The sequence below is a fragment of the Equus quagga genome, chromosome 13 (genome assembly GCF_021613505.1).
Source record: "Equus quagga isolate Etosha38 chromosome 13, UCLA_HA_Equagga_1.0, whole genome shotgun sequence".
NCBI classification, from domain to species: Eukaryota; Metazoa; Chordata; class Mammalia; order Perissodactyla; family Equidae; genus Equus; species Equus quagga.
In genome coordinates this window covers 6,488,580-6,501,067 of record NC_060279.1, presented here as the reverse complement: position 1 = coordinate 6,501,067, position 12,488 = coordinate 6,488,580, and the positions used below count along the sequence as shown (strand labels likewise).

Here is a 12,488-nt window from a genome sequence, read left to right as displayed (position 1 = left end):
CAACATCTCTATTGTTGCCATTCTTCTGTCTTTAGTTTCCTCATAAAAGAACCAAGCCATTGAAATATTAGAGCTAAGCAATTAATTATTTATAGAAGGCATTTTCAAATACTCTAAACCAAAAATGAAACAAAATAAAAATACAGACATTTAAATGGGAGATTATCTCAGATTATTATGAATGGTTAGTTATTCTATTTCATAGTATTTATTATTTTATGTATCTTTCTTTCACCACGGGTGAGTTTTAAATATGGTGTCTTTGAAATCGCTTGTAAATGCTGAAGTTTTTTGGGTTTTTTTGTGAGGAAGATTGTCGCTGAGCTAATATCTATGCCAATCTTCCTCTATTTTATATGGGATGCCACCACAGCATGGCTTGATGATTGGTGCTAGGTCCATGCCAAACGGTGCTAGGTCCATGCCCAGGATCCAAACTGGCGAACCCAGGGCCATGGAAGCAGAACATGTGAACCTAACCACTACGCCACCAGGCCAGCCCCTAAATAAATATTAACTTTTGATAACATATATGAAATGCTATATTATATTAAATATATACTTATTTTTTAAAAACTATTCCATTTTTCTTAACTTTTTTACTTGATATTCACTATTTCAAAGCCAGAAATCTTGCCCTAAAAGTGATGGAAACAAAACAGTAATACTTATTTGATTATGTGATTTTTTACCTTAAATGATTTTTTTCTTTGCTTCATTAAAACCGCTGTCATAGTAAATTATCTGTTTGAGGCAAAATCTAGCTGTTGAGAAAGCATAACCTTATCTAAAATGGCTACCATCCTCTGAAAACAATCAGAGCTAATTCCTTTTACATGGAAAACATGTTTGCTAATTATAGAATCAAAATTTTGATACTACTCAAGCTTATTTTGATGTACATGCATTGCTTAGGTTTTTCGACCCAAATCAGTGAAGTATTTTTGATAATATTTTTGTTAGAAAATGGAATTCTACTATGAATTAAATAATTCAGTAATGTGAATGGCTCAAAGTCGTATTCAGCACCTTTAGACACCTGTTTAATTTGTTTGAGAAGAGGTGAGGATTAAATTATCACAGACATTAAATATTTGCCTTTTAATTTATAATCCTAACTTTACTTGTTAAAAACATTAATTAGAAGCTGTTGTTTATTTTAGCTTTTAACTTTAACCCAGGTCATTTCTTTTCCTTTTCCTTTGTTAATTTTCATTTTCGTTTTTATATTATGTACTCAACTCATTCATTTTTCTTTTCTTTGCTTTGTCAATTTTCTTGTTCCCACCTTAAATGTGAATTAGGAAGGGAAAGAAAGAATACTTAAAATAGACTATTTTGCTCCTTGTTGGCAAGTCTGGCTGTTTACATACCCAAAAAGTTAACCAAGGAGAAAGTTAAAATGGCTGCCTGATATAATTTTGGGATTATTTATAGAGTTTACTCATTTATACTGTCCTTGATATCCTCATTAGAACAGATGGATTATACATGAGCAATTTTTATACATTGGAAAAAAGTTTATTTCATAGACTATTCTGTTTTAAGATTCCCAGCTTAGCTAAAGTTAAACTCAGCTGCTGAAAATAAAAATTACCCAGAAACCCTGAAAACCTAGTTTTCATTAAAAAATAATTTCTTTTTACAGAAAAAAAAGAAAAATCAAGTAAGCCTAAAGATCCACCTCCTTTTGAAGGAATGGAGGTAAGACTATATTCTTACCTAATAGAGAACTGATTGTAAAATGTTGCCTTTTACTATCACTAATTCATACAATTACATTAAATGGATGTGGAATTTTAAAAACGATTGAACTTAAAAGTACTTGGAAAAGGTAGAAAATTAGTATTTAGTTGGTAAAGGCAAAAATTGTTGGGAGTGTTTTTCAGACAATTTATTTTGATAAAATAAGTTGTCAAATATTATAAATATTCTTATTGCGATATGTTTTGAAATAGTTTATTATAGTAGGTACAAATTATTTTGCATTACATTTAAGATACTTTCTATTGATAGACCATTTTTAGAGTTTGTGTATGTCTCATTTTATCATATGGTTTATAACTACATTTGTGTTGGAGTCCTAGCACTCAAAGGTCTAATTTCCCTCTCTACAAAAAGAAGGCTTCCATGAGTCTTTTGAAAACTTGTGTAATTATTATAAAGGGTAATATATTGATCACAAAATATGATTCCTTTGACAGTGGCTCTCTTGAGCATTGTTGTTCTTTTAGAGGACTTCCTTCTTTTTCTTCTGTTTTAGATTGATGAAGTCGCTAACATTAATGACATGGATGAATACATTGAGTTATTATATGAAGACATTCCTGACAAGGTTCGGGGTTCTGCTTTGATTCTACAGCTTGCTCGAAATCCTGATAACTTGGAAGAACTACTATTGAATGGTGACTTATATCTCTAAATATTTAAAGTACAAAAATTATTGTGAAATATGATTTTTTAATTTATTATGATAGAGGAATAAGCTAAAATTATTTATACCAAATTTAGGAATGCACTTATTTCCCAGCTCTTTATTAGCTTCTTTCTTATTCAGATTTCTTAACATGAGAGCATAACATTTAAATATTCTTTGGAGAATTCACAAATCATTTAATTTAAACAAGGAAAATTAACGGTATTGTATCTTTTCTTCTAATCTGGAAGACTTTTTTTATTCTTTGAACTAGTGTACAATGTCAAACTTTTGACATTTGCACATGTGCCTATATGCTTTTATTAGTTAGAGTTCCAATGTTCGTTTTCTTTTAGGAGCACAGCGAAAGACATTAATCTTTATAATTTCATTTAGATTGGTTTGATGCCAGGTATTTGCTTTTGTTTCATTAAAAGTGCTAAGTAATATAGAAAAAGGAGGTAAAGTCCTCTTAAAATCTCTTTTTTCTCAGTAATGCCACTAAAGAATTATTTTAAATGCATAGTTTTCTAAGTATACTTATGCCAGAAATAAAATATGGAGATGTCATTATTACCTGATTTCCATCACATAAGAAAAAATACCTTTTTCTCTCTTGTTCAGCTCATTTTATGGAGGCTGCACAGTGCACACCAATACTTTGTAGCTTGGTGCATATATCCAGAGATCTGTCCAGAGAGTCTTAGGACATTACCAATATTTCAGTTAGGAAATTTGTACATCTTAAGTATTTTTAAAATTATACAACTCATGGGCCCGGCCGCTGGCAGAGTGGTTAAAATTCCACACACTCCTCTTTGGTGGCCTGAGTTCACAGTTTCAGATCCTGAGCACAGACATACTTTCTTCAACAGTCACACTGTGGAAGTTTCCCACATACAAAAAAATAGAGGAGGATTGGCACAGATGTTAGCCCAGGGCGAATATTCCTCAGCAAAAAAAATATATATATACAACTCATATATTAATATACTGTTTTAAAAGAATTAGAATATTACAGATAAAACCCCCTTTGACCATTACTCTTTATTTTCTGTTAGGAGTTTGGAGTGCATTCTTTCAGATCTTTTTCATACATTTACATATATATGTGTGTAGGTTTTTTTCCTGTATTAAAATATAGAATATTGCCTTACATGAATTTTTATGTTGTACTTCTTACTTGGTAATTTTTTTCTTCATGCCGTAATGTTTTGAGATTACGTGCATATATATGCATATAATGTAATCAATTTTAAACTACTTTTTATTATTGTATTTTATGAAATTATATGTATTCTTCTAGCGTTTCCTCAATTGATCATCATTAACTTGTTTCTAGATTTTTCAGTACAGAATATTGTTTCAGTGAACATCTTTGTACCTATCTTCTTATATACACAAGCAAGGGTTTCTTTAGGATGTGTACACAAAGGTCATATAGAAATACATGTTATAATGTCTTAAGAGACATTGCTAAATTGCCCTCCAAAATGGTTGTACCACTCTATCCCCATAGCAACAGAATGTGAAAGTTGTCAAACTTTAAAATTTTTGCTATTGTATTATTGATAGTAAACAGCACCTTTTTGTTTTAAGTTGCATTTGCCTGATTCCTTATGAATTTGATCTATTCTCATGTCATTAGACTTTTGGAATTCCTACCCTATGCAGTTTATATTCATATCTTAAGTATTTCTATATATATATATATACACACACATATATATGAGTGTATGTATATTTATATGTGAATATATATCCTTTCTCTTTTATATACATAAATATATACATATATATAGCATATTTATATTCTTTTTTTATGTACTTAGAAAGTTTCTCTCAATCTATTACTTCTCTTTTTTTGCATGATATATGTTTCCATCCTTTTACTTTCACCAAATTTTTGTCATTGAATCTAATATTCTGCTATAGAAAGCATGTAGTTGCATCACGTTTTTTTTAATCCATTCTGCCAATTTCTGCCTCTTGAATGGAGTGTTTAGTCTTTTTACCATTGATGTAATTACTCATAAAGTAGCATTGTCACCTGACATTTTGTATTTGTTTTCTGTCTTTTTTTTTGTTCCTCAGTTTTTCTATTATTACTTTCTTTTATGTTAAATATATTTATGTTTAGTTTTTATTTACATATATTTAATACATTTATATTTATTGAACATCTTTTATGTTAAATATATTTTCTAGTATACCATTTTAATCCTCTTGTTCTTTTACTGTGTTTTCCTGAATTATTTTCCTAATGGTTGTCCTGGGATTCCAGTTACCATCTTAAATTAAAATAATCTAGTTCAAATTAATACCAACTTAATTTTAACAGTAAGCAAAAACTTTTAACGGCAAAAACTTTGCTCCAATATCCTTCTATTTCCTCCCCACTCCTTTGTACTATTCTAGTCATACAAATTACATCTTTATACATTATCAGCCCATTAGCACAGTATTATACTTACTGATATATATATTTTTTAATCAGATAGAAGAAAAGAGTACAATTAGAATTATTTATACTGTCTTTTAAATTTATCTATATAGTTACCTTTGCTGGTGTTCTTTGTTTCTTTGTGTGAATTTAAGTTACTCTCCAGTATCCTTCCATTTCAGCCTGAAGGGCTCCTTTTAAGTATTTTTCATAGAGAAGTTCTGCCATCAGCAAATTCTCTACATTTTGTTTACCTAGGAATGACTTAATTTTTTTTGGTGTTTGAAGGATGGTTTTGCTTGATATAGAATCTTGGTTGACAGTCGTCTTCTTTAAGCACTTTGAATGTCATCATGCTGTCTTCATGTATCTATGGTTTCTGTTGTTAAATCAGCTGTTAATCTTATTGAGGATCCTGTGTACATATTGAGCTGCTTTTCTCTTGCTGCTTTCAACATTTTCTTTGCCTTTGGCTTTTGCCAGTTTGACTATGATGTTGTTAGGTGTTGATATCTTTGAGCTTATCTTGCTTGAAGTTTGTGGGGCTTCTTGAATGTGCAGATTAAGGTTTTTCATCAAACTTGAGAAGTTTTTGGCTATTATTTTGTTAAATAATCATTTAGTTCCTTTTCTTCTCTCCTCTTGGGACTCCCATTATGTTTATGTTAGTATGAATTGGTGTTCCATAAGTCTTTGAGGCTCTGTTTATTTTTCATTCTTTTTTCTTTTTGTTCCTTAGACTGGATGATCTTCATTGACCTGCCTTTTTCATTTGTTGATTCTTTTTCTAGTTCACATCTGCTGTTAAGATTTCTAATAAATTTTTCATTTCAGATATTGTACTTTGCAACTCCAGAATTTCTATTTGGTTTATTTTTTATAGTTTGTATCTCTTTATTGGTATCGTTATTTGGTGAGACATATTTACAATAGCTGATTTAAAATCTTTGTCTCATAAGTTCAATGTCTGAGCTTCCTCATGGTCAGTTTCTATTGACTGCTCTTATTTCCTGATTATGGGATGTACTGTCCTGTTTCTTTGCATATCTTGTATTTTTTTTTGTTGTTGTTGTTGAAATAATATTGTGGCAACTTGGGAAATCAGATTCCCACTCCCTCTAGGGCTTGTTAGTTTTGCTGTTTGTTTGTTTAATGAGTTTCCTGGATTAATTCTATAAAGTGTGTTCTTTGTGCAGCTCCTGAAGCCTCTGCTCAGTTAGTTTAGTGATAGCTAATGTCTGAATAGAGATTTTCCTAAATGCCTGGCACTAAGTGCCCCAGCCTTTGCTGAGGTGCTGTTTGTGTGTGTGTTGGGGTATGTCCTCAGTGCTCAAGCAGGTAGTTTACAAGGCTTACCCTGCACTTCCTGCTTGTTCATTGCCCCAAGGTTGGCTAGAGGAGAGAGATTAGGTCCTTCTCTGATCTTTCCCTGGCATGTGCACATTCTTGCACATGTACATGGGCATCTAGCTTCTCATGTTGGAGCTTTTTGAAGACCCTGTGATTATATAATTTCCCAGTTTTTCCTTTTAAAGTGTTTTTATCCGCCTCTTGTTAACTCCAGCTGACAAGGCTGCCACACAGAACTGCAATGTTACTACCAGTAGTTTTCAACAAATGCCCTGAGTGTAAGGCTGTCTTTACAGAGTAAGCTCTGACTCAGGTAAAGTACAGTCATGCACTGCATAATGACATTTCAGTCAATAACAGTCCACGTATACAATGGTGGTCCCATGAGATTATAATGAAGTTGAAAAATTCCTCTTGCCTAGTGACATCATAATGTCATAGCAAAACGTGTTACTCACTTGTTTGGGTGATGCTGGTGTAAACAAATCTGCGCTGCCAGTCTTGTAAAAGTATAGCACATACAATTATATACAATATATAATACTTGATAATGATAAATGACTATGTTACTGGTTTATGTATACAGTATGCTATACTATTCTTTTTATGGTTATTTTATAGTGTACTCTTTCTACTTAGAAAAAAACATTTACCGTGAAATGGTATGCCGTGTTATTATGACAGCAGCCTCATACATCTCATGTTTACCACATCTTGATTGCATCATTTTCTCTCGTGCTTGATTTCATCTTGCATTGTTTTGTTTGTCATGGCCCCTAAGTCTACAAAATCCACTGCTAATGTTGCCAGTAAGAGACCACACCAAGTGATTGACCTGGAAATGAAATTGTAAGTGATTGAGGACTACAAAGGTGGAAAATCAGTGATGGTTATTGCTCACCAGTCAGGTATGTCCCATTCCACCATAGCTATGATCTTGAAGAGCATGAACAAAGTAGTAGAAGCTGTTTAAGGATCTGTTTCAGTGAAGGCAGCAAGACTAACAAAAATTTGAGAAGGACCTATATCAGACATGGAGAAATGTCTAATGACCTAAACTGAAGACCAGACACAGAAGTGTGTCCCTGTTAGCACCATGATGATCACAGCCAAAGCAAAAGATCAGTTTGCAATGTTGAAAGAAAAGGCTGGACCCAACTATGATGTTGAATTTACTACTATTTGTGGGTGGTTTAAACTCTTTAAGAATTGTTGTTCATTACGTAATGTGAAAGTGAGTAGTGAGTATGACCCAGCTTTTCTTTCAAGATCCCCTCCTGAATTGCTGTGCCAGCAAAATGGAAAAGTATTGTTTGGAGAATAACGTACCTTTGAAGATTTTGCTTATTGTTGATAATGCTCCTGGACATCCTCCTTTTATTGGTGATCTTCATCCCAATATCAAAGCAGTGTTTCTTCCTCCAAACACCACCTCTTTGATGCAACCAATGGATCAAGGAGTTGTGGCAGCTTTTAAGGCCTACTACCTGAGGAGGACCATTGCCCAGGCTATTGCTGCAACTAAGGAAGACACTGATGCAGTTCTGGAAGGACTGCAACATCTGTGACTGCATCGAGAACTTTGCTTGGGCTTGGGGTGATCTCACCAAGGAGTGTATGAATGGCATCTGGAAGAAGACACTCAGGAGGTTTGTCTATAACTTCAAAGGATTTGCCAAGGATGAAGAAGTTTCAGAAACTGGTGAGGCTATGGTTGAGATAGCAAACAACTTTAACTTGGATGTGGATGCAGAGCACTTTGAGGAGCTCCTAGAGGTGGTTCCTGAGCAATTGACTAGTGGGTTGTTGGAACTGGAACAGGAACACGTATCTGAAGAAGAGGCAAGAGGAAAGGAAACTGCTGGAGAAGGAAGAGAAGAACCCCCAAGAAAATTCACAGTGAAGGGTTTAAGAGAGCTTTTGCAGACCTCTGCAAGCTCCTTAAAAAGTTTGAAAATTTGCACCCCCGACACTTTTCATTAATAGAGAAGAATGGTCATGGTATATTATCAACTTATAAGCAAATCTGTGATGAAAAAAAAGAAACCAAGCAAATCACCATGGACCTATTTCTGAAAAACGTGGCACCTCCTCAAGATGAGCCTCAGGCAGATCCTTCAGGAGATATTCCATAAGAAGGCATTGTTATCATAGGAGATGACGGCTCCATGCGTGTTATTGCCCCTGAGGACCTTGGAGATGATGGAAGGCAGTGATATTGATGATCCTGACCCTGTGTAGGCCTAGGCTAATGTGTGTGTTTATATCGTCATTTTTAACAAAAAAGTTTAAAAAGAAAAAAAATTTTTTTAAGTAGTAAAAAGCTTATAGAGTAAGGATATAAAGAAAGAAAATATTTTTGTACAACTCTACAATGTGTGTCTTAAGCCAAGGTCTATTACAAAAGAGTTGAAAAGTTTAAAAAAATAAAAAACATATAAAGTAAAAATTTACAGAGCCAGCCCTGATGGCCTAGTGATTAACATTCAGCGTGCTCTGCTTTGGCAGCCCGGGTTCAGTTCCCAGGCGCAGAACTACACCACTTGTCTGTCAGTGCATGGTAAGTGCCCTATACAAGTGTAGCATTTTTTATCTTTTATGTCGTATTTTTACTGTACCTTTTCTATGTTTAGATACACAAATACCATTGTGTAATAATTGCCTACAGTATTCCGTACAGTAACATGCAATACAGGTTTGTAGCCTAGGAGCAATAGGCTGCCAGTATAACCTGTGTGTGTAGTAGGCTATACCATCTTGATTTGTGTAAGTACACTCTATGATGTTCACACAGTGACGAAATTGCCTGTGACGCATTTCTCAGAATGTATCCCATTGTTAAGTGATGCGAGACTGTAAAGACAGACCCTGGGAATGAAGCTTTCCAGCAAGCACCCAGATAAGTCAGCTAGTGACCATTCTCTGGAGTGGGATTTTAGGGAGTGATAACCTGTTCTGCCTTCAGAAAACTGAGATAAATGAAAGGAGTAAGATGAAATAAAATTTGGAAAATAGGTCAATAACCTATGCCTAAGTTCATGACATTACGGTACATCATTTTCAAAAGTATAGTCTAAGAAATACTGTTCCCTCTGTGTTATAGTGGTAAGTGCCTTTGGTAATACTGGATTAAACAAGGCCAAACCAGATTCTCTATTAAGTAGGACTTCTTGGAGCCTTTGCATGTTAGTGTACGTTGCCTACCTATTTACTTGCCTCCAGAATAATTTTGGAGTCAAGTATATGTTTTACCAGCACTCTGCATTGTGAATATGAATAACATCGTGAAATGTTATTATAAGATGTTTTTTAGTTTGTTTAACAAATGCCTTACTAAGGTGGATTAATAATATAGTGTATTCTTGTTTCATAATCTGGCCAGAAAGCTCAAATAAACTGAACATTTTCATTACCATAATAAATACTGGTAAGTGCAGTACGCAAAGTACAATAGGTCCTGGGTGCCTGTTAACGAGAGTTGAATTATGGTCTCTATATAACACACAGATATTTCGTTTAATTTTTTATTATTTTAAGAGTAGGTAAGCCATGTAACAACACAATTTGAAATTGGTCTCATTACTTTATGTTTACTTAATATATGGTAATTCTTGTTAATCGATTGATTGATTTTACCTTTCTCAAGATAAAACTCTAGCAAGAATGCTTATTATTCTATTCTGAAGCTAATTTTGTGAAAGATTTTTTATGTCTTTAGCATCAATTTACAATGATTAAAATATTAGAATTATTTTTCTGTGTATAAATTTTATTTGGTTATTAGTTTGCTTAATGGAGCTAGTACTAGCCTGCTAAACTGCTTGCTTTTTTTTTAGACTTATTCTAGGTTTTTTACTTACTCACTAACGTTAAATCAGATGTTAAAAAAGAAAAAAATTGGTACTACAGTAACAAGATTACAAGTGGAAATGCAAATAAAGAAATAAATGGTCTTTTTATTATTTTGTCACTATAACATACTTATTGTGTTACTTTTTCTGAATCATATTTTATTTTTCTCTTCATAGTTATCAACTTAAAGCTGCGTGTTAAGAGTTTTAAGTTAAACTTGTGTTTCAGTTTTGGAAAGAGCTTTCTGTGTTGGAAAGAAGCATCCTACTTTTTTGTCCCAGTTCTATCTTAGCTTTGTTATTTACTAATTAGGCGTTTAAAACCAATCACCCTTTGTACCAGACGCAAGACAAATGATCATTTTTGTATGTCTCCTTTTTCTTTAGAAACTGCCCTTGGTGCACTAGCAAGAGTCCTGAGAGAAGACTGGAAGCAAAGTGTTGAGTTAGCTACAAACATAATTTACATCTTTTTTTGCTTTTCCAGGTAAGTGTAAAAATTAGGAAAAACAAGTGCTAGTCTACATCTGTTTCTCTCTGTCTGTCATTGGCTTAGATTATAGATCACTAGTTCGCTTGATCTTCCTGTGTGTCTGCCCATGCTCTGCCTCTCAACTCTTCTTCTATTTCCCATTCTCTGTCCTCTCTGTTGTTCTTTCATTCAGTCTACACTCACTCATGTATGTACATGTGCACACACACAGTAGGGTAGTATAATGGTTTAGAGCTTAAAAGTGTGTGCACTGTAAGTAATCTGTCTGGCTTTGAATCCAAGTCCTGCTGTTTATTAGCTGTGTGATCTTGGTTACATTACTTAACTTCTCTGTGCCTCAGTTTCTTTATTTGTAAACTGTGGATAAAGTAGTAGCACCCTCTTCGCATAGTTTTTAGAATAAAACCTGACCCAGAGTAAGTGCCAGTAAATGTTGTTCATTTATACACACACATGCATACACACATGTATGTGTGTACAAACACATATCTGTTATGTAGCATATATATTATGTATACATATATATTCTTTGGACAGATGTTTCTTGAAACATTGTGAAAAGTTTCTAGCGAATTCCTAGAGAATTACTTGCCTCTATTCTAAAAATGTGCTAGCATTGGCAAATAAATATTTACTGAACAAATATGTGGATGAATGATTTGTTTAGGAAACATATGCAAAACCTGATTACTAATACTTTACTAGTTTATTCTCTGGTATGAGTTTTATTCAATAATAGAATTGTTATATTCTTAGTTTTGTTAGACAGTAGTCTGAAAACTTATTTTGAGAGTATTTGAATAGATAACATGGTGGCTAATTACAAAAAGTGTGTTTTATTTAATTTCTAACTTAAAAATAATTGCTCTTCAGGTAACAGTAGTATGTTAAAATATAGCTAAAGTAAGCTTATAATTTCAAGTCTTCCTAGTATACTTTTGGTGTATTCATTTATTGAAATATGTATATCAAATTTATTTTCTACAATGTTTGTGCCAGTGTTTACCCATAACAAATTTCCTGAACCCAGAGAAGTATTCCTTTGAATACATACTAAAATTTCTTCTTTAAAGCTTTTCTCAGTTTCATGGACTTATCACTCACTATAAAATTGGAGCTCTATGTATGAATATTATTGATCATGAATTAAAAAGACATGAGCTTTGGCAAGAAGAACTTTCTAAGAAGAAGAAAGCTGATATCCTTTTAGAGTGGCATTTCATCCTACTGTTGTTGCCTGTTGTTATAACCTTTGATGGATTGAGATGGTTTTGTTCTTTTTTTATTTCTTTTTGCCATTCACATTTCTTGGAAAAATGCAAGAAAGTGTTGAAGGTTAAGATGAAGATTGAAACTATCAGAATGAATATAGATTGATGTATACTTTTTATCTCTTTCTGACTTTAATTAATTGATAAGATGGTGGTGGACAGATAGTAGTGTCCTGGATAACTGAACTGGTAAGTCTCTAAGTGGGTACACCATTATATCCCCTAAGATCTTTTGATTAGCTGAAGTCTGGCTCACCATTGTTGCTTATGTAGTTCTGTCTATGTAATGAGGTGACTGATTGGAATAGGTGTGATTTTGGTGATGAACATAGTTTTAAATTCTACTTTTCTAAATAAGCCCAAAAATGCTATTCTTAATGCATACAAATTTGAGAGGCCTGCAGAATGATAGAACCTGTGAAAGGAACCTTGAAAATTATCTGTTTTAACCTATCTTTCAATACAGGAATCTTTTCTACAGATTCCCTTACAAATGGGTTATTTAGTCTCTTCTTTAACAGTGTCACTGATTATTGATTTAGTTCATTCTGTGGCTTGGGATTCTATTTATTATAATGTTCTTTTGCTTAGTGTATGAAAATCCACTTCCCATTAATTTCTATCCCTTGGTTCTAATCTTGCATACTGAAGTAATATAGAATAA

The 12,488-nt window shown here is 33.2% G+C and overlaps 1 protein-coding gene across 4 annotated transcripts in view; it reads left to right on the top strand.

Moving 5' to 3' along the window:
- The window catches only part of KIFAP3 (kinesin associated protein 3), a 148,425-nt gene that overhangs the window by 19,960 nt on the left and 115,977 nt on the right, over nucleotides 1-12,488 (top strand). For all 4 annotated transcript variants that reach the window (XM_046682625.1, XM_046682624.1, XM_046682627.1 and 1 more), the window contains 4 exons: nucleotides 1,649-1,704; nucleotides 2,264-2,405; nucleotides 10,448-10,547; nucleotides 11,627-11,751. In XM_046682625.1, the coding sequence (XP_046538581.1) occupies nucleotides 1,649-1,704; nucleotides 2,264-2,405; nucleotides 10,448-10,547; nucleotides 11,627-11,751 (423 nt within the window). The remainder of the gene's footprint in view (nucleotides 1-1,648; nucleotides 1,705-2,263; nucleotides 2,406-10,447; nucleotides 10,548-11,626; nucleotides 11,752-12,488) is intronic.